Source organism: Ictidomys tridecemlineatus, chromosome 6 (assembly GCF_052094955.1).
Source record: "Ictidomys tridecemlineatus isolate mIctTri1 chromosome 6, mIctTri1.hap1, whole genome shotgun sequence".
NCBI lineage: Eukaryota > Metazoa > Chordata > Mammalia > Rodentia > Sciuridae > Ictidomys > Ictidomys tridecemlineatus.
The window spans coordinates 92,274,448-92,301,156 of NC_135482.1; the positions used below are offsets into that span (position 1 = coordinate 92,274,448).

General features: G+C 36.4%; 1 protein-coding gene across 2 annotated transcripts in view; it reads left to right on the forward strand.

Annotated features, from left to right (window-relative positions):
- Rerg (RAS like estrogen regulated growth inhibitor) overlaps window positions 1–26,709 on the forward strand; it is a 118,290-nt gene that overhangs the window by 218 nt on the left and 91,363 nt on the right. The window contains exons 1-2 of one of the 2 annotated variants that reach the window (XM_078015196.1): window positions 334–494; window positions 3,409–3,581. In XM_078015196.1, the coding sequence (XP_077871322.1) occupies window positions 3,521–3,581 (61 nt within the window). In that variant the 5' untranslated portion in view covers window positions 334–494; window positions 3,409–3,520. Of the gene's footprint in view, window positions 1–333; window positions 495–3,408; window positions 3,582–26,709 lie in introns of those variants that run through there. The other variant, XM_005331879.5, reaches the window with a different exon arrangement.

The following is a 26,709-nucleotide window of genomic DNA, read 5'->3' on the forward strand; positions in this document are numbered from 1 at the left end:
CTGGGTCAGTTCTCCTAGTCGCTGGGTCTTTGTAGGGTGTCTTTGGAGTTCGCTAAGAGATGTGAACGCCAGCACCCAGGCTTGACAGCACTCTCTGAGCTGAGACTGGGAATGTCCTTTTGATAGAAGTGACATTTACTCTCTAGTTTGAAAGCCAGTGACCTTCAGTCCACAAGGAGCTTGTCTATGGGTGCAGGATACCTGTTGATTTCAGAGTAACGCCATAGCCAAGGGGCTTGCACAATTATCCTTGTTGCTGTGGGTGCTGCGTGGTGATAAGATAAGGGAAAATTCCTAGTAATGGAACCAGGAAAACTTGATTTCAAAACCAGAGAAGGATTGGCTCCAAGAGAGGAGAATCTCATTCCCACGACCGGACTAGGTTCTTTGCTCCTTTTAAACAGCTGCACTTAGTTGGAAAAATGATTATAAAGATGCTCCCCTCTCTCCCCTCCCCCCCGCCCCTGAAGAGGAAGTAGAAAGCATGAACCTTGGTAAGTATAGTCTTGGGAGTCGTTTACAAGGAATGAAACCTTTTCATAAATAAATAAATAAGGTTCTAGTGACTAATGTCATAGGTCTAAATAGAGTCTGAGCACCTCCAGAGTAGCTGCTTTTGTTTATCTATGCTCAATGTAAGTGTGGAATGGATCAATGAATGCATTAGTAATAATACAGAATTTGGAGCTAGGTTTTGCTTTATATTTTCTATTAATTCGTGTTTTGGGGGGAACTACATCTTTAATTTGAATATTTAGGACTTTACCTTTAGGATTGATAGGAATTGAAAGTTTTGTCCCTGCTAAAGCACTACCTACCCACATAAGAAATGAAGGGCAACTTCTAGCCATAGTCAGAATATTTCTGTACAACATTAGAAAAAAAAAAACTGTTTTCTTAGATCCATGTTATGGAAGGGCTCAGATTAAGAGCTATTTGAACATCAGAATCTTGGCAGCAGATTCTTTATTACAATAATTTATACATTTATCTTTGTTTTCTATCTTGTCAAATGTAATTTTTCATATTTTCGTGAGAGAAATAAATGAACAATCTATGTCAGTTTTGTGTCTTCCTTTAAAGTGATTTTTTTTGTTCTAACTATACATAAGATTGATAATAACCAGCTGTAGCTTTATTAGGTTATAAATGGAAAAAAAATAATCCACATAATCTTTCTTTCATATGTGAAAGTCCTATGCCTCTGAGGCCATTTGGGAGTTACTGAAATATGTGACATTTAAAAAAACTTGTTTGATGAGATTTATGAAGCATTAATCAAATGGACAATTATGTGTCTTTTATATACATGAGAATAAGCCATTTTTGAGTGGAATAGTCAATTATTTTTATGCAAGTTTTTGGCACTTGTATATTTCAAAGAAATGCTAACCAGAAACTATTCTCACCTAGAGTTTTTATAGTTAATATTTCTTAATATATTCTGCTTCTGTGATGAAGCACTGAACCTGAAACACAGAGGCCTTTTCTTAATGAATACATGTAAAATGACGAATAAAGAAATCCTTTTATCTTTAGCCAAAAGTATGGGACTGGACAAATTGCAGATGTTTCAGCTTTTGGGTTTTGTACTATTAATGATTACTAAGATTTTTCATTTGAAAATGAACTAAACAATAGCTAATGTTAATAGCTTTGCTCAGAGAAAGCTCTGGCACTTTGGAAATCAGCAAATACAAAAATTGTTAGATACAACTTGATGGCTTCAATGCATAATGTAAAAAATATTTTTGTGTTGTTTCTTTGTGGAAATAGTTTGTCAGAAGGATTTTTCACTTTTTCTGTTTCTCTTCAGTATTTTTTAAAAGTTGTAGATGAAAAAATGCTGGAAGGAGAAGTTAACACATATTTATTTCAAGTGTATATTTATAGACTGAAAAATAGGTACATTGTGGACTGTTGTGACCAAGTTTAACACAGACAAACTTGAAGTTTAGTATTTGTGTTGAAATCATTGGTTGCAGAAGTTCTGAGTGGGGAAGTTTGCAATACATGTAAAAGATGTGAGCCCTACTGTGAGTAGCTGGGCTATTGTACAACTGTGGCATGCAGATAATGGAGAGCAAACCTCTCAGAGAACTTTTGCTGTGTCAGTTTCTCAGGTCACATGTCAAGTAGTGAATATAGTGGAGGCCACAGTGAAGTGATTGAATAGCCAGAGCCAGAGGGGAATAGTGCATATGGTGAAAGGGGAAGGTGAAAGTCAAAATATTATAAACAAGAAATATCCCATGCTGGAGATCCCACAAAGAGCTGAATAAACATGCTGGAAAGTAGAAGCCTGGAACGGGGCAAAGCATTCTAACAGATGCTAGGCTACTCGAAGAGTTCCAAGGAAAAGAAAAAAATAGACTTGTTTTGAGCTACTTCATAGACAAAAGTAAGGACATGTGAGAAGAAGTGATAGAAAGTAGATTGGAGATCAGTAGAAGAAAGATAGTTCTAATTAGAAGGGACTGAGTAGAAATGGAACAGTTTTTAGATGTAATGAACCCACCTTCCATTGCTGAAAGTAGTAAATCAGGCACAGGATGATTATCTGGACATGCAGACTCTTGCAATGACTAAAAGATCCCTTTGGCTGTCCTCCCAAGGATCTTTCCAAGTTTACATGTCCTTGGTGGTAAGAACCTAGATGTATTCCAAAGCACCAACCTATATAAAATGTGCTTACACTCTATACAATGTCACATGCCAACTGTTAGGACAATATTAGAACTAATTTTTTAAGGGTGCCACAAAAAAAGACTCAGAATTTGGAGCTTGGCATGTATCCTTCCTTCCTTCCTTCCTTCCTTCCTTCCTTCCTTCCTTCCTTCCTTCCTTCCTTCCTTTCTTTCTTTCTTTCTTTCTTTCTTTCTCTTTCTCTCTTTCTTTTTGTACCAGAGCATTTTTATTGACTTCATAAAATATATTTCTCATACAACTTGACCATGTGATCTAGTGTAAACTGAGATAAAATTTAACCCTGAAATGGAAAATTGAATTGTGTGGCAACGAAGTTGATCATTTATCCATAAAAAAATGGTACTCAAACCAAAGGGAAATAAAGAGCTTCAAGATGACTCCATCTGTGTGCTGGATACTTACAGATGGATGACAAATACACATATTCAATACTTCAAGTGTTTATTATTAATGACTGCCAAGAAACAATGATATTGAGTATGTAAATGCACATGTTGGATCAAATGGATTCAAATTCAATCCACCATTAACTAGTTGAACAGCTTATAAGTCGATTACTATAGCACTCTCATAGGATGGGGATGAAGATAAATTTAGAAAATGTTGGTAAAGTGAATGTGACTGACATAGAGTAGATATTTAATAAATATTAATTTGTTTTCCAGTCACTTATGAATTTTCAAATCTCTTTTGTCTAAGGACTGTGAATTCTTCCAAGACTTACAATGATACAGTGAATCCAGAGACTGGGACCAAAAACATTTGCTCAGCTCTTTAGTTTTAACAACAGTAAGTTCTACCATCCCCCATCATGGCTAAAAGTGCAGAGGTCAAGCTGGCAGTATTTGGGAGAGCAGGAGTGGGCAAGTCAGGTAAGACTCTTGTTGTGGTTGTTGTGTGTATATGTGTTTGGGTGCGTGCATGTGTGTATTTGCTACTGCTTCTTATGATTGGACAAGTGGGTGGTAGGCATTTCTCATATTCTCACTGGCTGTTCTTTTATATGAATTTCTTTTTCTTTATCTGTAATTCTTATGTTGTGTAAATGACTGTATGTATGTACCATTTTTCTTAATAATAAAGTAGTTTTGCTGATAATATACAAAGAAATGGATATATCATAGTTCTTGGTATTCCGAGGGAGGATATTAAATGAACTCCAAAAAAATCAGATTGTGGAAACTGAAAAATATATTTGCTCTTTACTCTCTGTGAGAGCCTAAGGGGTCAGTTTTCTATCTCATTCATTTTGATATTCTCAGAAAACAGTGTAATGTCAAGGATGTATTCAGTACCTAATAACTGGTGTTGAATGAATATATATTTATTAGAAACAAAATTACATTATGATCCAACACTTTTAAGCTAGAGGAGGACGCTAAGACAACCATTACCAATGCTCTGGGATGAATTTTAATTAGTAAATTTTGGCTTGCATTAATAATTCAAAGGCTTTTTTATTCCCCACCAGAAAAAAAAGGTTTCCATACCTTTAAGATTATGGGTGAAATGTTGGAATCAAGAAATGTAACTGATATTCAATTTGTACACAATGTTTTAAATTTTATAATAAAAATATACTAACAGAAATGTTGCTAAAATATCAGGAAAATATGGCTTCCCAGAGACTGACTTGCTGTCTTATTGGAGGAAGGAGCCATATTTGACTTTGCACACAGTGTTTCTGGATCTCAGGAAAGGACTCAAACAGGGATCTAGTGAGTGCATGTTGGTAGAGGGAAACCCATTTGGAAATAAACTGGAAATCCAATGCAGCAGGTAATCCACATGATCTCAAGTACACACACACACACACATAAGCATATTTCAGTTCCGTGACTGACTGACTTCTCTTTCCTGACCTACTCTCTTGTTATTTTCAGCAGCCATCTTCCCTATTATAACTCTACTATTACTCTCTATTTTTCTTTTAATTTTCTCATGAGCTTTTGCTTCCACCATGCTTTTCTTCTACTTGCTATTTGCTTTCGCCCCTGGCAGAATCCGAGCTAGGAAAATAGTTGGCGAGGCTAAGAAACTGCGGGCATTCACAAGATTGAAGATAGTTAAACCCCTTCCTCTTAATCTCAACGTTTCCTAATGGTGTGAGAACCTGGCTTCTGTAGCTGTCGACAGGAGCATGAGACAGGCCTCTGCTACCAACTACAGCTTGTCTAAGTTCTTGTGAATGAAGGGCTGGGCCCCGGGCTGGCCGTGTATTATTTGTTCATTCCACATGTACCATAAACAGTAAGGGAAAGGGATTTTTTTTTAAAGCCTCATATCACCTATTAAAATAAACTCCACATGGTTTAAAAATATAAATCAGCTGGAAGAACCACTTGATGCTGTGTATACCCATTCCTTTCCCATCTTCCCCATCAGGAGGCACGTGCTACCTCCCTCTATTAAGGCTGATCCATCAAGCCTGAGCCATGACGCCAGCTTCTCTGTCTTTCCCTGAATTGTTTCAATTATTCCTGTCATTCTCTCCTGACCCGTTTCCCCTGAGCATGACTCTGTCCACTGTGCTATCTTTGTTTTTTTCTCAAGTGAACTTTTTCCCATCTCCAATTCATTATTTAAAACATAGCCATCTTGAAAAAGTCACCCCTGGTTAATACTTAACAAAACTGATGAACGTTTTCTAGTCTGATCTTCTTTGACCTCTTTCTACCATATAACACAACCACTCTTTTCTCCCTTCCCAAGCTTCATGGCTGCCTGCTCCTTGGCTTTCTGCTCCCTCTCTATTGCCCCTAACAGCTGCCTTCATGGGCTGCTCTTCATCTGCCTTTAGGAAACTGGGTCTTTGCATGCATCCTCTTGTCTTCTTAGTCCCCGAGCTATCTCTCTGGATGATTCCTCACAACCATAGCCAAAAATAACACCTGCACCCAGAAGACAACTTCTGCTGCTTAGTTTTATTTGATGTAAAATGCTGAGGTTTAAATTGCTTGCCAAGTCCTTTACCAGCTCGAAAATTGTGATTCTTAGTAAACGAACCTTCTTTGGACTGGTTTCTCTGTCCACCTTTTATACATTCACCATTTTCATTTGGGTGAAAATGACCATAATAGACTTCGTACCTTCAACAATTGCCTTTTTAGTCTTCCACCTGTAGAGACCTTGTTTCCCTATTTCAACATCAGGCTGTTTGCTTGAGACCCGTCACCACACCTCACATTTGAAAAGTACCACCAGTTTGACTCGCACATGGGAGAAAACTTTTCCTGTAGTTCAGTGCCAACAACCTCAGACTATTTTATACCTATTGATTTTGAAAATAGATGGTAGCAGTACTGAATTCATGTTTATTTTTATTTATTTGTAATATGGCTCTATCTTGTCTCTGCCTTGTCATTGTCCCACACTGTCACTTTTCTACTACAGAAGCTAGCTATATCAGTCTCATAAGTAATATTTGCATTTTTTTTGACATGGTGTGATTTTTTTTATTGGTTGTTTAAAACATTACAAAGCTCTTGACATATCATATTTCATACATTAGGTTCAAGTGGGTTATGAACTCCCATTTTGCATTTTTAAGTCTGTAAGAAATTATTCCTGTTGCAATGTACTGCAACTCCTTAGTTACTCAGCTGCCTCCCAAGATTGGCCATGATCTTCCCCTGGGCCCTCACAATTTAATTTCTCCCCAAATAGTGTAGGAAGCATCCCTAAGAGAGCGAGCTTGAGATCTTGGGCTGGTAGAAACTGAGCATCTCTGTTTGACTTGGATCTGTGAGAATTGTTTTGAAGGCTTCAAGTCTTACTTGTCCCCCTCCTCTTTTCCCCATACTAAGTAGCAAATTGGTATTTGGGGATTATAAGACCATATTGTCCATTTGCTAATTAATAGTTAAATAACTGTCATCAATAACATGAGCTCTGGAATCACATGGTATTTGACTCACAGTTTTATGCTTTATTAACTGTCTGAATTTGGCAACTTGTAGCAAGTTACTTCTCAATTTCTTCACTTATAAAAAGCATATAGTAGTGCCTATATCAGTTATTAGGATCAAATGAATTCTATACAACTGTTTTGGCACATAGCAAATGCTCAACTACTAACTTGTATTAATATAATGTTTCCAAGTATGCTCATTTTCACTTAGAAGTTCTCTGATGAACATGTATAATCGAAGATATAGTCAAGTGGGCATTTTGGTTTTTACAAAAGTCAGAAAGTTCATAAGATTAAAAAAAAACAACTTTATCTTTACTCAGCATACTGTCCGTCAATGTGCTTGTGCGTGCACACACACACATACACCCCACATTTTTCTCTCTTTCTTGAACTCAAAGTCTGGTTAATGTCAATTACAGCTTGGCTACTGATGATTATGATAATCCTTTTTTTTTATGGCTTATGTTCAATCTTGGAAAAATAGCCAGAAATATGTTGGTGTCATCAATAAATTAACACCCTTTAATTGGAAAGTGCTTCTGGTATGTATTAGCTGACTTCCTAAGCCAGGTGATAGATGGGCTCTCTCTGTTTAAAACAGAATTTAACATTAAGCAGAACTTTGGGGTTGACAGGTTGACCATAGAAGTGTCAGCAGAGGCAAAATTTACTAAGGTGCTAACCACTAAGGAGGACTGATAAAACATGTGAGGGGCGTGCATGTGTATAATATGTGTGTGGCGGTATTTGCATGGTCTATTGTCAATGTTCAGATCTTCCTTCTGTCTAGTTTCACCTTGCAGTTCCATCTTCAAGTGAGCTTGCTGGCTGAGAGGCAGTAGAGTGAACACTGTGGGGGTGCTGCCTAGTGTAGGACAGGGTTTTCATCTTCTTCTACCCCACAGGGTAAACACTGACCTTCACTGATGGAGGGCAAAGCTCTGATAATGTGGCATGCAGGCTTACTTATGTGCATCAGCCTGTATTTTGACAGGCTCCAAGTAATTAAAGCGATAAGACTTGCCAATAAACCTGGAATGCACACATTTTTTTTTAAATTTCAGTGCTTCCTGTATTCATACTATTCAAGTTTGTAGTAAGTGTAGGAAGGCCTGATAGAAAAAAAAACTGGAATTTTAAATTTAGTTTCACAGTTGACATTCTCATTTTAGAATTGAAATTTCGTGTGCCATTGCAAAAATATGTTTCTTGAAAGGGCTAGTCTCAAAGTTAATTGAGTAATGCTATCCTCTAATTCAAAAACTAATTGATGCACTCACCCATGAAAGCTCAAGTTCATACACTCAGATTGCTGGACTATAAATTGGGTGCCCAATAAAACAAACTTGTGATATATTTTTCCCTTGGCATGAAAAGAAGTAGTTTAATTTTTCCTCAATTTTTTGGACCATTTTCTTGTTCTTGCCTGCTGTTCCCCTCACTCTCAATTATATTAAAAAAAATAAGTTTTTTTTCAATTTATTTTCAAATAAGACAGCCTCAGTTCTGATTTTAAATGTGAATTTCCCAATAAGTACCAAAAAACCTGTTATATGTGTGTACCTCATGACAGATAGATTTATGAGATCGCATATATATTAAATCAAACCCAGAAATATCAATAGCATTTTGCGAAGTCAGGTTTCTTATATAATATTTTTTTGTGTTTTAAAACTTATTTTATATTTAAGTAGTTCTACCCCAGTTCTTTCCCCTCCTTTAGACTTTATGGTGCAATACAATGCTTCTTAAGTGGTGCTTTCAAAGTATTTATAATAGAAGAGAAGGATCCAGAGAGCTTTGGGGATGCGCCTCATAATCATGTGATTATTTGGGGAATTTTATTATTTATGTAAAACATATGCAAAGTTTAATATTAATTCATAATATTGTTTGAATATAAAAGCAATTGCTTCCTGCCCAGTGAATAAAATGAATTCTTTATGTGTGCTCAAGATGGACACCAGAACACTGATGAGCACCTTAGACCTGTTTTGACCTCTCCAGGTCCCAATCATCTTGTCAAGTTTGAGGACATTATTTTCTAAGATTATATAATCTCTTTTTCTTTACGATCAATTATGGCTTTTGAAGTTTTCGCTTTTTTTGACAAATAATCATTATGTTCATCATCCAATGATCAGATCAGGCTAATTAACATATCCATGACCTTAAATATTTGTCATTTCTTTGTAATTAGGACACGTGAAATCTTCCTTTAGATATCTTGAGCTCTGTAATACATGAACTTATTAATAAGTTAACAATAAATCGATTAAAGTCACCAGGATGTGCAATAGCTCGTCAGAACTTATTCCTCCTGTTTGAGACTTCCTATCCTTTGACCAAAGCCTCCCCTTGCCCCATCCACTCCCATCCCCCACTCTGGTAAACATCATTCTACTGTCTACATCTACGAATTTGGCTTTTGTAGATTCCTCATATAAGTGAGATCATATGGTATTTATCTCTTTGTGCCTGGTTTATTTCCTTAGTTAAAGTCTGCTAGTTCATCTGTATTGTTGCAAATCATAAAATTTCCTGTTTTTCATAAAGCTGAGTAGCATTCTGGTATGTATGTGTGTGTGTGCGCGCGCGCATGTGTGTGTGCGCATGTGTGTGCGTGCGCGTGCATGTTTTCTTTATTTTTCCAGTGATAGCCACTTTGGTTGTGTCATGGTATAGATGTAAGATTATATAATCTTAATGATAATTTTTTAAAAACGTTAGTCAAGTGTCCTAGCCCCTGGAAATGTGTGTGTGTGTGTGTGTGTGTGTGTGTGTGTGTGTGTGTGTGAAGAAGTTTTTCCTGGTTGGTTTTTTAAATCAAAGGATTGCCAGAAATAAGTTCCATTGATTACTTGTGAAGTTGTTGGTTACAGGAATAGTTAGTTTGTAAAGGATTGGAGCAAAGGAGGGCAACTATGCTTGAGATGTTTTGCTGAGACTAGAAAAAAAATTGTCTTTTTGTTGTCATAAAATAAGGCAATATGGTTACTTTGGTTTCCTAAAATTTATCTTTCTTTACCTGCACATGGAAAACCAAGAAGAAGCAAATAGCCTAGATGAGATAATTGTTATTTGTTTTGTCCACCCTAAGGGCAATAAAATGACTTTTTCAAATTGCAGATACCTATGGATATGTGTTAAAAACAGACCTCTAAGTAATTTATCCATTATTGTGGATTTTTCTTGCATGTCCAGCAAGAAAAGCAGAGATGAGGAATTGAGGTTAAGAGGACTGGGAAAAGAAAAGAGATGAAATGAAATTAAAATTAGTTGTTCATTGGTGACAAGTTAAATACTTTTAGATTGTCAAAGACCAATTCTCAGTTAAAGCTTTTCTTTTAAGAAATGTCACAGTTGGCTGGGGGTTTAGTGTGATGGTAGAGTACTTTCCTAGCATGTGTGAGACGTTGGGTTCAATCCCCCGCCCTGAAAAAAAAAATCACTATCTTAATTGAAAATAAATAAATAAATAAATACTTTTAAAATGTTCTGATGGGGCTTGGGCATGTGGTTCAGTGGTAGAGCAGTGGCCAGGCATGCCCAAGGCTCTGGGTTCACTCCCCAGCCCTGCAAACAAATGAACAAACCAAAATGTTATGATGGGGGGAAGGGTGGGAGGCTGGTACGAAAAGGAAAAATTAAAAACAAATAAAAAGAAAATATATGGAAGAAATAATACTGGAGAACAAAATGAAACAAAACCAAGAATAATTTTTCAAAGTCAAAGGGATATATTTCTATCTCTGCTTTTTCAGTTTTAATATATTATTAAAATTTGATGGTCATTTATTTGTATTTGATGACTAATTTATTCATTAAAACATTACTTCTGTAGTTAAATATCCTGATTCTATTTTTTAAAATTTTCAGTTCTACATGACAGTAGAATATACATACATAGAGTATAACTTATTCTATTTAGGTTCCCACTCTTGTGATTGTACATGATGTGGAGTTGCCCTGGTCATGTGTACAAATACAAGGCTATGAGAATTATTAATTAATTCTACTGTCTCTCCTATTCCTTTTCCCGCTCCCTTCCCTTCATTGTTTCCATTTGTCTAATCTAATGGACTTCTATTCTTCCCCTCCCTACTCTCCCTTGTTGTGGGTGAGCATCCATGAATCAGAGAGAACATTCAGCCTTTGGCTTTTTGGGATTGGCTTATTTCACTTAGCATGATATTCTCCAGTATCATCCATTCACTGGCAAATGCCATAATTTCATTTTTTTCTTTATGGCTGAATAATATTCCACTGTGTATATATATATACCACATTTTCTTTATCCATTTGTCCGTTGAAGGACACCCAGGTTGTTTCCATAGCTTGGCTATTGTGAGTTGGGCTTCTACAAAATTGGATGTGGCTGCATCACTGTTTTTAAGCCCTTTGGGTATAGACAGATTAGTGGGCTTAGCTAGGTCAAATGGTAGTTCCATTCTAAGTTTTCTGAAAAATCTTCATACTTTCCATACCGGTTGCACCAATTTTCAGTCCCATCAACAATGTACGAGAGTACTTTTTCCCCCCACATCCTCACCAACATTTATTTTTACTTATATTCTGACTGGAGTGAGATGGCATCTCACTCTAATTGCATTTCTCTAATTGCTAGAGATGTTGAACATTTTTTCATGTTTTTTGACCACTCATGTACCATCTTCTGTGAAATATTTGCTCAATTCCTTTGCCCATTATTGATTGGGTTATTTATTTTTCTGGTGTTAAGTTTTTTGAGTTCTTTGTATACCCTGGAGATTATTGCCTTATTTGAGGTACTGGTGGGAAAGATTTTTCTCTCAATCTGTAGAATCCCTGTACACATTCTTGATTGTTTGCTTTGCTATGAAGATGCTTTTCAGTTTGATACCATTCCATTTATTGAATCTTTATTTTATTTCTTACCCTTTAGGAGTCTTGTTATGGAATTTGGTTCCTAAGATGACATTTTAGAAAGCTGAGCCTGCTTTTTCTTCCAGTAAGTGCAGGGTCTCTGATCTAATACCTAGGTCCTTGATTCACTTAGAGTTGAGTTTTGTGCGGATTGAAATAGGGGTTCAGTTTTATTCTATTAAATATGGATTTCCAGCTTTCCCAGAACCATTTGTTGAAGGGGCTATCTTTTCTCCAATGTATATTCATGGTACCTTTGTCTAGGATGAGATAACTGTATTTATGTGGGTGTGTCTCTCTGTCTTCTATTCTGTTCCATTGGACTTCATGTATGTTTTGTGCCAATACCATGCTGTTTTTGTTACTATAGCTCTGTAGTATAACTTAAGATCTGGTACTGTGATGCCTCTTGTATCACTTTGTATGCTAAGGATTGTTTCAGCTATTGTGGGCCTCTTGTTTTTCCAAATGAATTTCATAATTGCTTTTCCTATTTATGTGAAGAATGTCATTGGTATCTTTATAGGAACTGCACTAAATCTGTAGAGTGCTTTTGGTATAATGGCAATTTTGATAATATTGACTCTGCCTATCCAAGAACATGGGAGATATTTCTATTTTCTGAGGTCTTCTTCAATTTCTTTCTGTAGTTCTCATTGTAGAGGTCTTTCACCTCTTTTGTTAGATTGATTCCCAAATGTTTTATTTTCTTTGAGGCTTATGTAAAGGGGATGGTTTTTCTCATTTCTCTTTCAGTTGATATAACCTTGGTAAATAGAAATACAGTTGATTTATTGGTATTGATTTTAAACCATGCTACTTTGCTGAATTCATTTATGAGTTCTAGGACTTTCTAGTAGAGTCTTTTGGGTCTTCTAAATATAGAATCATGGCATGGGAAAGTAGGAATATTTTGAGCTTTTTTTCCTACTCATATCCCTTTAATTTCTTTCTTTTGTCTAATTGTTCTGGCTAGGGTTTTGAGAACTATTTTGAATAGGAGTGGTGAAAGAGGGCATCCCTGTCTTGTTCCAGTTTTTAGAGGAAATGTTTTCAGTTTTTCTCCATTTAGAATGATGTTGGCCTTGGGTTTAGCATATACAGCTTTTACAATATTAGTTCCTATTATTCTCTAGTTTTTCTGTTGTTTTGAACATGTAGGGGTGCTGAATTTTGTCAAATGCTTTTTCTGCATCTATTGAGATAATCATGTGATTCTTATCTTTAAGTCTACTGATGTGGTGAATTATGCTTATTGATTTCCATATGTTGAACCAATCTTGCATCCCTGGGATGAACTCCACTTGATTATGGTGCAAATATCCCTATTTGCCCATGCCTTTATTCTGTATTTACTTAATATACTTCTGTATGTAATTTGCCAGTATTTTATTGAGAATTTTTGCATCAATGTTCAACAGGGATATTGGTCTGAACTTATTTTTCCTTGGTGAATAATTGTCTGGTTTTGTTATCAGAGTGATGCTAGCTTCATAGAATGAGTTCGAAAGGGTTCCTTCCTTTTCTATTTCATGGAATATTGTGTGAGTTCTTCTTTGAAAGGTCTTGTAGAGCTTGACTGAGAATCCATCTGATCCTTAGCTTTTCTTTGTTGGTAGGCTTCTAATAGTGTCTTCAATTTCATTTGAAATGAAATTGAAGACACTATTAGAAATTGATTTGAATTTGAAATTGATTTGTTTAAATTTCTGTTCTCTTGATTCATTTGGATAGTTCATATGTCTCTAGAAATTTATTGATGTCTTCAAGATTTTCTGTTTTATTGGATTATAGATTTTAAAAGTAGCTTTTGATTATCTTCTGTATTTCATTGGTATTCATGGTGATACTTCCTTTTTCATTGCAAATTTTAGCAATTTGGGTTTTCTCTGTCTTTTTCTTTGTTAGTTTGGCTAGGGGTTTATCAATTTTGTTTACATTTTCAAAGAATAGTGGTTTCATTTTGATCTTGACTTTTTTTCTAGGCAACTGACAAGAACTAACATTAAGGGGAATTAAATAAATTTTAAATCATCTCTGTAATTTCCCTTTTTATTCCTGGTATCTCTCCAACTTACAGGTTTGGGGAAATCAGCCAAATTTCAAGGTGGTACTGGCCTTGAAGCCAAAATTCCAGTGCAAATGCATGTCTGTTGCCATAGCTGCCTTTGAAAATTGATGTAGTTTCAGAAAAACAAGCATAGCTTCTTTCACCCCATTAAAAATATTGTAAAGGCAAAGCAGTCTGAAATAGGTAATTTCTGCATGAATAAACAGATATGCAAAACTTATATGCATATGTATGAGAGACACCTATTATAGAGAGCCTTGGATAGATCACTTTGATGGCCGGTGCTAGAGCCAGGGTTAGAATCCTAGTTTATGACTGTGCAAAGCTATTGCAACTTTTATACTAAATATTTTCATTTTGTATCAGGCAGTTCTTTTCCACTTCCTTTTAAACATTTTCTGTCGGGAATGAGATGACCATTGGAATTTTATAAGAACCCTGTAAAACCTGACGTTATGTTTTATAAGAAATCCAGTAATCAGTGAACAACTAATGCATGGCAAAAGCCTCTGGAAGTACCAGATGTGTTGTCAATGATGACTTTTTTGCACTTAAGGCCTTCCAGAAAAATAAATGGGGCCCACCCACATTATTCCGAGTAATCTCCTTTACTCTGGATAATGTGGGTGGTATTATCTACAACTACATCTACAAATTACTTCATATTATCACCTACATTAGTGTTGAATGCATGCATACTACAGCCCAGCCAAATTAACACATGAAACTATTACAACAACTCTTCCTGTTGGTTGCTTTAACTTCTTTGGAACCAAAGACTTTTTAGCTTCTCCTCATGGACATTAACTTTCACAGTTTAGAGTCACATAGACATGATAAATCGCTCTTCTTAAACAGCCCCAAACATACTTGGAGATAACTAGCATGCCTTCACTCAGGCCTGAGTTCTTTCTTCCTAGTCTAGGGACAAATAGTGACTTCATTTTCTGCAAAGAGATCCTGGTTTCTAGTAACAGCATTCTTCTCCCTGATACACTCCACCATGCACTCCATGAAGTGTGGGGCCAGGAAAGGAACACAGTCATTGCAGAGGTGGTTCACTCAGAGCAGAGCAGAGCAGAGCTGTGATTTGGCTTCTAGACACTGCTGCTAAGGCATCCTAAGTTCAGTGCTGCTTTCAGGGTGACAGGGGATAAGATGCTCGCCCATGGAGAGAGTTCATTGCAAATGAAGGCTTTGGGGCTTGCTGTTTTGTTTTGGTATGTCCTTTTTTGGTTTTTTAATAGATGCTATTGCTGAGCCAAATATTCCCAAACCTATACCTAAACAGGGTGTGAGTGTTTAGCCCAGGTGTAGAAGTTTATTTTCATCCTCTTAAATATTGTTTTGTTAGATTGAATCAGTTCTTCTGGCCTGTCAGGAGCCTGATGGATCCACATGTTTTGCCCCTCCCTGCTTTCTGTCATCTGGAAGTTTGTTCATTTTGGAACGTTATAGAACTTGGATGCTCTTAAATCATAGAATTTTCTATTTTCCCATATTACTTAACTCATTAAAATGAGAAATCCCATTTTTAAAATAACTTATAGCTTAGATGGGTTTAAAAAAAAAAGCATAGGTCTTTGAGTCTTGGTGTAGGGACATAAACACCATGACACATTATTCCCATGTTTATTAAATAACTTCTGTTTAGGACACATACCATAAAAAAATGATATGGGAGGAAGTCTCACAGTAATAATCTATTATTTTGTATTGTCTTTTATATCTCTTGTTTCTGTGTTACATGTTTTTCTTACAACTCAAGGTACATTGCTACATAAATTTTTTACAGTTTTCAAACATTGTTGGCTCAAATATCACTTATATACAGAAACTCATTTTCCAGATATTTATTCCAAGATCTATATTTATTTATACTTCTGTACTGAAATGGATGCATTCATGGATTCAGATCTGCTACTAAAAATTAGAGCAGAGTGTGGGCTAGTTTTCTTTATTGGGTTATGGCAATCAATGAAACTTTGCCATGCCTCACAATCACTTGGAAGGTTTGTTAAGCTCTGTGTTTCAGAACACTACCTCCAGGGGTACTGACTCAGTAAACACTTCTAGACCCAAGCATTTTAGATAAGCGATACTCAATATGTACCAAATTTTGTAGGTCTGTAATGGGGCCAGAGCATTCATGTTTCTAATGGTTCCCTGGGTGATGCTGATGCCAGTCTAGGGCCCACACATTAGGAATCTTTACATTGTTTGATTATTTGCTAAGTATTCAATTTCCATTTGCAAAAAAAAGTTCCAACTTCCAAAAAAAGTCTCACATATGTAGTTGTTTATGAGTTGTGTGTGATAGACACTGTCAGGTACTGTTGAAGGTACAGATGATAAAGTGATAAATAAAAGAGACACACACTCTGCTCTGTGGTGTTAACTTTATAGGGTGGGAGTAGACAAAGTGTGTGGAAAATTACCCTGTGGGGCAGATTAAATGTGAGGCTTTTTTGTATTTCCTTAAAATTAGGACTTCTCATTTTTGTCAGAGTAGGGTAAATACTATTTTTTTAAGTGCCCACCACAACATCTGTGACATCCTGAACTTTGAATTTAAGATGATTCTCTGAGCTGTTTGGCAGGAGTGGAGCGGGTTGGGCTGATCTGCAGTGGTCAGTGGCTGAAATAAAACATGTCAGTCTGACTAGAATACAGGGTGACCACACCTACTCTGAAAATCTGAATCTGAAATACTCTGAAATTTCAAACTTTTTAAGTGCTGATAAAGGTGCTGAAATTGTTTCCAATTAGATTCTAGATTTTTCAGATTAGGGAGGCTAAACTGATAAAGTCTATACAAAATCTGAGGAATTATAAACCTGAAACACTTCTAGACTTAAGCATTTCAGATAAGGGATACTCAATATGTACCAAATTTTGTACTGACAGAAGCTAAGCAGACCACCTAGAAATTGAACCCATAACCTTGAGTTTCTTAACAGCCTACTCCATAGAGTTAAGTCTTATGTAGAACTAAAAGTAACAGAGTTGTTCTTTTCTCAATATTTGGAAAAAAATATTTTAAATTGCTCTTTGATAAGTGATGTTTATAAAACTTATGCAGTAGTTGAGTAGAAGGAACTACAGTGTTGAGAAAAGTTCATGGATTTCCGCTGTTTTAGGTGAAAGATAATGTCTTTTTCTCAATGATGCGTTTCCTGTTGTTTAAAAAATATTTTTAAAAGTTCTCTTTTGTCTTGTGCCATTGGACAGTAACATAATAGGTAAAGCCAAAATTAAAAAAAAAATTTAGAGTAAAAATGGCAAATATTTATTTGTCTGAAAAGTAACTGACTTCTTTTTAGAGCCCCATAAATCACCATTGAACCTAACAGCTAAGCCAGCTTTCTAGTCATTTGGCAACACATGTTAAGTTAAATGTTTTAAAGGAAAACTCAGCTACACATGGTAATAGGAACAATGCTTATCTCTTCCAATGCCTGGAACTTTTTTCCATTCCAATATTTTATATCTTGAATCTATTTTTTATCAGTAGTCCAAAAGAGGTGAATTCAGGAACATAGTACATTTAAATTCTTGAGCCCAAAATATAACTCATAATTTTTTATGTCTCCATTTATCAATTTATAAATATTTATGAAAATCCTCTTACATTCCCAAGTCTTCTGTCCTCTTCTCCATTAACCTCTACTGTAAGCTCAATAAAATGCAGATGTTTATAGAGGAACTCCAAAGCACCGTGTAAAATTGTCCTGGTCCTCAGACCACAGTGTTTTGAGGGACTGTATGGCTTATGATTAAAAATCAGCTAGTAATAGTTTGTGTTCAGCCGAATGAGAGATTTTTACAACTTTTCATCTTCAATTGAGAGAGAGAGAGAGAGAGAGAGAGAGAGAGAGAGAGAGAGAGAGAGAGCACAAAGAGACACAAGGAAGCTTTTGGAGGGGATTGATACCCTAATTGTAGTGATGAAATCACTGGCGTATGCCTATGTCCAAACTTATCTAATTGTAAATATTAAGTGTATTTAGTTGTAAAAATTAAATGTAATTTTTGTATATAAATTATACTTTAACAAGGTTCTATAAAAAAAGGCAAAGGAACAAAAAAAATGATAAAAAGAAGTGAAAGGAAGTAAATGGTGTTTAGAGAGGTAGAGAACTTTGTGAGGCTTGTTGACTTGGTCACAGGAAAGGCCCTTTCAAAGTTTTGTGGGGCCAGCTCTTCAATCTCTACCTCCCTCAGTGGCAGGAGCAGGGGTTTGGAATCAGGCCATGAGTAACTGGTCAGTTAACTTTAGTGAACCCTCTTTTCTTCTTAGGTAAAATGCCAAATGAAAATAGCATTTGTTTGTAAGGGCTGTTGTGGACCCAAACCACACTGAGATATAGTATTAATTAACAAATATAATAATGAGGTAATGTTTGGATATCATTTACTATCAGCAAACCACTTCTTATAGGACTTTATAGCCGTGAACTTCCACAACACTCCAGGCCTTCATCCTATTTTTATCCCTTCTCTGCCCATGAGTAGATTGAGTTCCGGTTGAGTGAATTAGGAACATGCCCAGGATCATAAGGTAGTGATGGGATTTTGGCAGAGTTAGGATTCAAACTCAGGCAATTTGGCTCTAGTGTCTGCTTTTATCCCCAGTATTCTAAAAATTTCTTTTAAAATGCATAACTGTAGGAGATCAACGAATGTGTTCTTCCTCTCTGCCTCCCTCTTTCTCTGAGGAACACTCATTTAAACAGTATCTACGAAAAGTCTTTACTTCACTTGAACATTGCTAGAGAAAAATGAGGAACCTGACCAGAAGAAACTGTAATTAAACTACCAAAAGATCTTACAGTCTTAAATTTTTATTCAACTCAGTTTTAAAAATAGTATTCCTATTCCAAATTCTGCCTATGATTTCATGCTGAAACCTCTTATTTGGTTCTCATGGCCCAGTTGTATGTGAAAGAGGTGTTAAGGGAGGAGGATGGAAATTGTAAAGACGAAAAAGTACAACTTTTAATAAGTAAAAAATGTGCAGCGTGTTAAGTATCCTTACTGGAAAGGGAGGATATATTAAAAATTGACCTGGAAGAGCCCCAGAAGCAAAACTCAGAAGCTTTTGAAAGCACAAAACTCCCAACATTTCAACATTAAGGAAAATATATGGTTAAGTCAACATTTTTAAATGATGATATGTGTTGAAAATATTGGATTGCAAAAAACTTCTTCATTATTCATCACAATAGAAGGGTGATTTTTTTTTTCTTTTCGCTGAAATACAAGATGTTCTTGTGAACCAAATAGATGGAAGAATCAAGCTCCTACACAGGGCAAAATGCCAGAAGTCTTCAAACATGTTATGAAGGCAGATTGGTTAGGATTGGATCCCATCAGATAACTGGAGATCTTTTATCTTCTATGAATAATTCATGATTAATTATTGCTGGAGGTTTGTAGGTCAGTAAATTTTGTTAAAACCATGATGCTTCTTTAAAAGCAAGGGGCCACTGTCTTTTATTGTTGCTGATAATTTTTTTGATTCTATTATTGGCTATTCAAAATTACAGTATAATGTCTTTTTAAAAAATGAATGATTGACACACACAGCATTTTTTAAAAATATATTTATTTTTTAGTTTTAAGTGGACACAATATCTTTATTTTACATTTATGTGGTGCTAAGGATCAAACTCAGTGCCTCAAGCATGTTGGGCAAGCACTGTACCACAGAGCCACAACCCCAGCCCTAACATGCACAGCTTTGATGGCAAAGTAGAAACTCTATTAGATCATTTTCTTGGGTCATCTTTTTCAGATTCAGAAGAATAGAAGTTTTCTTCAGTGCAAATTAAGAAAGCCCTCAAATTAACCATCATTGAGACAACATAAGCTATTGTAAATGTGTTTTATTGAAAGCATCATGAAACAATATTTTAAAAGTTGTCTCTACGTAATGTAGCATTACCATAGTTTGCAACAAGTCCATATTTTTGTCTTATTTGTCATCTACAGAATATTCATTATATTTTACCAAACACCTTTGTCTCTTGGATCAGCCAAGATTATTTATAGACAGACCTGTCTCTTGTTATAATATCATTTCTACTATTAGTATGTTTTGTTTCTAAAATACATTAGTTTGAATGGACCAAAATCACATCACTAAAAACCTTTTTTTTTTAATAGGTAAAGGGTTTTATTTTAGCAAATGCAGACATACTAAATAAAACAAAGGGATTGTCAAGAAATATCAAGTTCATTTTAATCTTGGAATGCTATTTTTATAAAGGTGCATTAGCACAGGTAGCAATAAAATTGAACTACCCAGGTCCTAATGACACTAAACTAGCTACTAGTTTAAATTATATGATTTTCAGATCTCTACTGTTTTATGATGAATGTGTGTGTATGTGTTTTGACTTAAATTGCTACTCCAGAAAATCAGAACCTAAACCATCTGTGAATTGTAATGTTTTCAAGACTTTAAATGTGTAGAAAGTTTTCAGATAATAAAAAATTTATTATTTAGTCTTATGTTTAGCTTTTCCTCTGCACATGGCAAACACTAGTCTAGAGTATAATATTTGATTCAATGTATAAACTCTAGAAACAACAGCAACTGAAATACTTCAAAACAGCTACACTGTGGGTGGTGTGATGAGGAGGAATGGTGAGACAGGTAACATTACAAGATTTGAGGACCATTCACCAAGAAATGTAGATGTGCTTTGGAAGCTGAAGGAGACAGGGAAATTAGCCCTGTCCTAGCATGTCCAGGGAGATCCTTAAGACCTACATGAGACTTCTCACCCACAGAACTGCAAGAAGGTAAATTTCTATTTTTTTAATAGTTTGTGATAACTTAGATTCTTATGCATGAGAACTGAGCATGGCTCCCAAAAGCTTTGATTTCATACTTATGTCTAAATTAGTATGGGAAGATACTACAGAGAATGGATATATTCTGTACAGAATAAGGTGTCTGGATCTGTACACACTCCTTATCCTGAGGTTCAAATTAGCCTTTGGAATCCCAAGCAGACTTGGGGCTCACCAAATGGAACCAACATCCTGGAGTTATAGTTAATTTCCGAAATTTAGGGGATCACATTGAGCTGTCACTGGAGTGAGGCACAGCTTGATTAGAGCTGAGTCCTGCCATTTAATCTGTTGGTTAAGAAAAGGATGCTGTGACAGCTGTACACATGAGAGAAGAGGTCACTGAAGGTGATTTAAACTGTGTGGATTTATCAGTGAAAACTCTGGCAGAGCCAGAACCCAAACCCAGGTGTGCTTACTCCAAATGCCAGTTCTTTCCTGTTTCAGGCCCTGCTCAGACTTTTCCAGTTGAGAAAAGCTCAATCTCAGCCATTCGGTAATATCAGTCAGAGAACACCAATGTCTCCCACTTGTTGCACACTGAACTGTGATTTATGATATTCTCACTGGTTTCCAAAAGAGGCTGCATTTTATGATACCATAATTATAATAATTTTACAGTCCAGTAGCCAGACTTCTTGGATGCAAATCCTGGCTCCACTGCTTCCTGGCTGTACTAGAACACATGAGTTATGAAGGGACACGTGTGTGTGTGTGTGTGTGTGTGTGTGTGTGTGTGTGTGTGTGTTTTGATCTATGCAAAAACTCCAGATTAGTGTTCGACATGTTGTAGGTGCTCAATAAATATTTGAAGAGTAAAAGCCTGCCTCAAGTTGTTATTGTAAGTACTAAGTGGAATAATCCATGAAAATACTTGAGAACAGTGCCTTACACCTAATAAATGCTCAGTCACTGTTAGCTATCATTATGCACAGGATAGATGCCCCTGCATCTGTGACTGAATAGACCTGTGGTCCCTTGAGATGCCAACCATCAGAAGGTTTGCTTATTTTATGATCAGAACCTTCTCTTGTTCCTGGCTTTTCTCCCCTCTCATTCCTGCCTAGGGCTATTTTGTTTCAGTGGTGGCAATTAAGAAGGATTAGACAGTATTTATAAAATATAAGCTATGCTATGAATACTTAAGAATAGCCTTTCCATTCCACTATAATTATGTATAAAATACCTAGTTTTAAATGAATTGCTGACAGTGATTCAGGAATCATTACTACCTCTAAAGGTCTTTTAAAATGACTTCTCATCCCAGAGAGGTGGCATGGGTTCTGTTTTTAATGTTAATTGAATGCTCCCCAATCACTAACAGTTTCCTTCTTGCTTTTGTGTTTACTTGAGTTGGCTGAGCATATTTTCATGAAAGGTTCAGTCTTCGGAGCAGAAGACCTTGTTGACCTTCACACCAGGGCTTTGAACTTGACCACTGTTGCTAGTAGGAAGCCCCAGCCCGGGTTGCATATGTTTGAGAAATACTTCCTCAGGGGCAAAGAATGATTAAGACAAGGTGTCATTTTCTAGCATGTTTATGCCAGCCTTGTAATAAGCTGACAAGGTTAATTATCTCAGTTTAGGAAACCAGGGTCATCTCTTCAGTCAGAAAAGCTGTGCCTGGGCAGAAGGAAAAGCTATGCCTTTCATCTTTTTATATAAATAAAAGTGCTGCAACCACTTCATTCCATGGGACTGGGCAGGGTTTTCTGCCCTAAATATCTCTATTACTGGGCTGCTTTCTTGTTGCACTAAAATAAATGCTTTTCAGCAAATACTTGCTAGATCAGACTAAATCATGCTAACTTATGGAAGGATACAATCCTGTTCTCAACTTGTAAGTGGCCCAAAGTAGGGAAGGAAGTCTTTGGACTATATTCTTCAGGTGGTCAATGGTCATCTGTTTGCGGGTGCTGTGTTGGATGGGGCAAATGTGCAACCTGCGGACTGTAACAGGTGGATTGTTTTGTTCTTTTCATGTGCTTGTCCATGTAGCTTGTAAAGTATCTCAAGGTACACAGAGCTGTCCAATGAGCGGTTCTTCACTTTAAGTTGTTGGCATATTTGATTTAAACCATGAATTGGAAATAGGAAAATAGTATGGGAACTGATACGTGAGGCTTCTGGGGAGCAGGATGACATATTAGCAATGAAGGTATTGAGTGACGCAAATTCTAGGTATCTGCTAGTATTGGTTTTGTGCCATATGACAGCTAATACTGATTCCCTCCCACCTTCCTGTACTGATTTTCTTTTGACCTCTGTTCAGTTTATATAACACAAATAAATTCTGATGGGTTTGGGTAATTAATGGAACCAACAAGGAAAAAGAAAAAAGAAAAAAAAAAACCAAAAAACAGCCAACCTTGCTGTGTATTAAGAAGTAAGTGGAAATTTTCCATGACAGGTTACAGAACCATTCATGGAGTGAGGTAAAGGCCACCTACTTAGGAAGAAAATGAGTGGGCACAATAGATGGATTAACAATGGCCTCTCTCTGTTGCTCCCACTCTCTATTTCCTAATCAGGCACCCTATGCATTCTGAGCAGCTGCACTGTGCATAAGGGGGAAAGAGATGTAGGGTGTTTGCTCCTCATTTTATTTTGGCACCCTAGCCATGTTGGACCTTACCCAAAGCAACACTCCTGGAGGCATTGTGGAAATCTCAACTCTACCATCATCTCTAGGTGGCTAATCAGAATCTTTTCGTGTCAGCAGTTATTTAATTAGCCATGACTTTACTGATATTCACAAGGGATTTTCCCAAGCCACTTTGCAAGCATTAATTTGACAGGTTCTTTAACTTTCTGGGTAATAGATTAAACCTTTCCATAAGATGTATGTTGGAAGATAATATATGCAGATATTAACAAAACAAAACTCTCAATTGCTGATGGATATGGGGTGAACCCTTGATATAAGCTACCATGTGTCATTTGGCAAACTGCAAATTGATTTTGCAGAAAGAGGGGATATTGAGATGGTTGTGGAAATAGCACCTAGAAAACATGACATCCCCAGGAAGAATTTCTCTGTAGATTTCATCAAGTTCTCAGTGGTCAGACACAATCAGTTCAACATCCTGCAGCAACCAGAGGGTAAAAAACGGACACAGCATGAGATAGATCCTGCGGCTGTCAACAGAACTGCTCTTAACCGACAAAGAAAATAGAACTGTTTTCTTGGCAACTAAGAACTGGACATCATGTTAAGCATTCTTGGAAGAGATGGGCTCCAAGCTTTTAAACAACACCAAGGCTATATATACAATGCATGAATTTGAGATAATGGAATGCTAGTAAAAGAGGAACATTCACAGTAGAGAGTGCACTGAATGCGAAGCTTCAGGAAAGTTGGATTGCTTCTAACTTTTTTGTTGTTGTTTCAATTAAAACATTCAATTTCATAAAACTGATATTTAAAAGCACATGTTCTAAGAGGAGAATGTATATATTTTGAAAATGGGGAGCAGCAGACAATATGTGAAATGGTAGGAAAAAAGTGTTTCAAGAGATCAGTTTCTAGTGACTTCCAAATGAACATTTATGATCATTCTTTAATGTCTTTGCCTTGGCCCAACAGCAAGGCCTGGAATGTGTTGTTGAAGGAAGTCCATGTTTGTTATTTAGAGTCCAGCCTACATCCCATGAATGTGTGCCATACAAACATGCAAACTCCAGCTGCACAAGGTCTCCTTTCCACCCTTTAGCATAGGATTTAGCATAATCCCCTGAAGGTTTTCAAAACAGGAAAATAATCCTAAATCTTTGCACAAAGTTTGTGAGTCATTGTTTTGATTATTCTTGTAAATGTTCTTACTTTTTCCCCCTCTTGCAGGCCAAGTGAGATTTCAGGTTCAAATCCTTTTGTGGGGAGGAGTGGGAAAGTAGAGAGGAAAAGGAAAAGAAACCAAACTTCTTTTCACAGATTCGCTTCTTTTTATAAGGTAATAATAACCAGAATTATTTACTGCCATTGAAATCCAGAAATAGGAGAACGTAGAGTAAGTGATAGCCAAAGTGGTTTTAGGCTGATTTTTCTCAATTGCAATTCTATTTACAATTTATCTTACTTATGATATCTTTTCTTTCCAAATTAGACTTAGAGTCAAAATGCCACGTGATCAGGAGCATTTCTCAACTCAAAGTTCAGCACTCTTTCTGCTGTATTAAATGGTCATGTCATGACCCATGTACATTCCTAGAATCGTCATTTTAGGTTTGTTTTTCTCTGAAGAAAATGGAAAAGGGACCTCCACCGTGGGGAGCATGGAATGGTGCAGAGTTTGTGACATTTTTTTCCCACAATGTTCAGAGAGGCAAGTATAAATTCTCTAATAAAAGGAACTCGGGTTCCTTGGAGAAGTGTTTGTTTCAAGAGGTGGAGTATCTTTTGGTGTCAGAAAGTGTCACGAGAGAAAAAGAGAATGGAGGCATGTGTATCAACTTATAAGAACTCCCAAAGGCCAGTGTTGGAACAATCTGAACAAAGAACAATTCAAAGTCAAGAATATTGATTATAACCCACAGAAGGAAATAGATATCTCATAGGAATAAATAGCAACTGAACAAAGTAAGAAAGGGGAAAGAAATAATATGTCTTCCTTTGAAAAAAATTCAAATTACTAAATATAGAATGAATGCAGGAAATAGAATGGTAGAACACCAGACTCATGGTTGCTGCAGTCGACCATCAACAAATTTGGTGGGCGAAATTTAAGCAGAAACGGGATACTGGCATAGCCCCAAAGTATCTCCCTTTAAAGAAACACTTATTAATTGGGAAGATACCATGTTAGCTAAAACTAACAGCTGCTATCACTTGGAATGAGGCTCATGGGCATGAGAATGTGATGCCATGAGAGGAGCACACCACCCTTGTGACAGTCTTTCCCATGTGCCACTTCCATTTAATCATGTGTTACCATCAGACACACCAAAGTAAAGAGCATTCTGAAAAAAAGGCTGCTTGGGACTCTTAAAGTGTCAAGGTCATTAAAAACAAGGAAAGACTGAGAACTGAAAAGAGATTGGAGGAGACCAAGGAAACAGGATGATGAAATACAACATGGGATTCTAGATCAGATCCTGGAAGAAAACAAAGCAAAACAGTAAAACAAAAATGACAACAACAGTAACAAAATGACATTATTGGTGGACCCAAATAAGATCTGCACTTTGTTTAATAGTATTATATCAATGTGAATTTCTTAGTTTTGACAATTACACTGTGGCTACATGAGATGTTAACATTATGTGTATCTGGGGTGAAGGGTATATGGAACTCTGAGAACTAATTTTACAGATCTTTTGTCAGTCTAAAATTGTCTCAAAATAAAAGATATTGCATAGACCATATTTTTTAAAAATCTATCTTTCAACACTAAAAAATAAAGGAGTGTAAGGCACCTAGGTCAGGCTCAAGATAGCTGCTTTCAATAAAACTTGGCATTTGTTTGCTCAACAGCAACTCAGCAGTCACTGGGTCAATCACCATGTTAGCCTCATGAATTTAGCAGCTAACAAGTCAAGCAGGTCCTGACAGGTCCTTAAATGCCAGGATAAGGGAATGACATGAACCTATGGGAAAAAACACAGAGGCAACACTTAACTTAGCCTGCCAGGAATTTAGAGGGCAGTCAGAGATTACAGAGCTGAAAATGAGCATGAATTAGCAAAGCTGGGATTTATGGAGAGGAGATCAGGGATAGGAATGTATTTCAGGAAGAAAAAAAAAACAACACAGTAGGAGTAGAAGCTATAAAAAACATTGGACTTCTGAAAAAAAGAACAAATAGTTAACTTGGCTGGATCATGAAGTTCAATGGGAGGATGGAGAGAGCTGAAGCTGGAAAGATGAGCAGAGACTAGATCATGTTAAGAAGTTTGTGACAACATAAGGGTAATAGGCAACATAAGTGTAAAGGGCTTGAATCAGGGTTTGATGTTATCAGTTTTATATTTTGGTAAAATAATCTCTGACTTCCCTTATGAGAAATAGAGTATATGGGGGGAATGGGACAGGGACAGTGGATGGGAAGAGCAATCACTGTTCCAGCAGTTTCAGAAAGGGATGACATAGCCTGGACACTTTGGCAAGTGCTTTAAAGAGAAAGGGGACATATTTGAGAAGTCTCAGGAAGATATAATCCACAGAAGCTAATGCTTGATGCAATGAGAATGGTGAAGAACATTTAGAATATTCACTTCCCCATCTGGAATCTGTTAGTCATTTTATTCTATACAT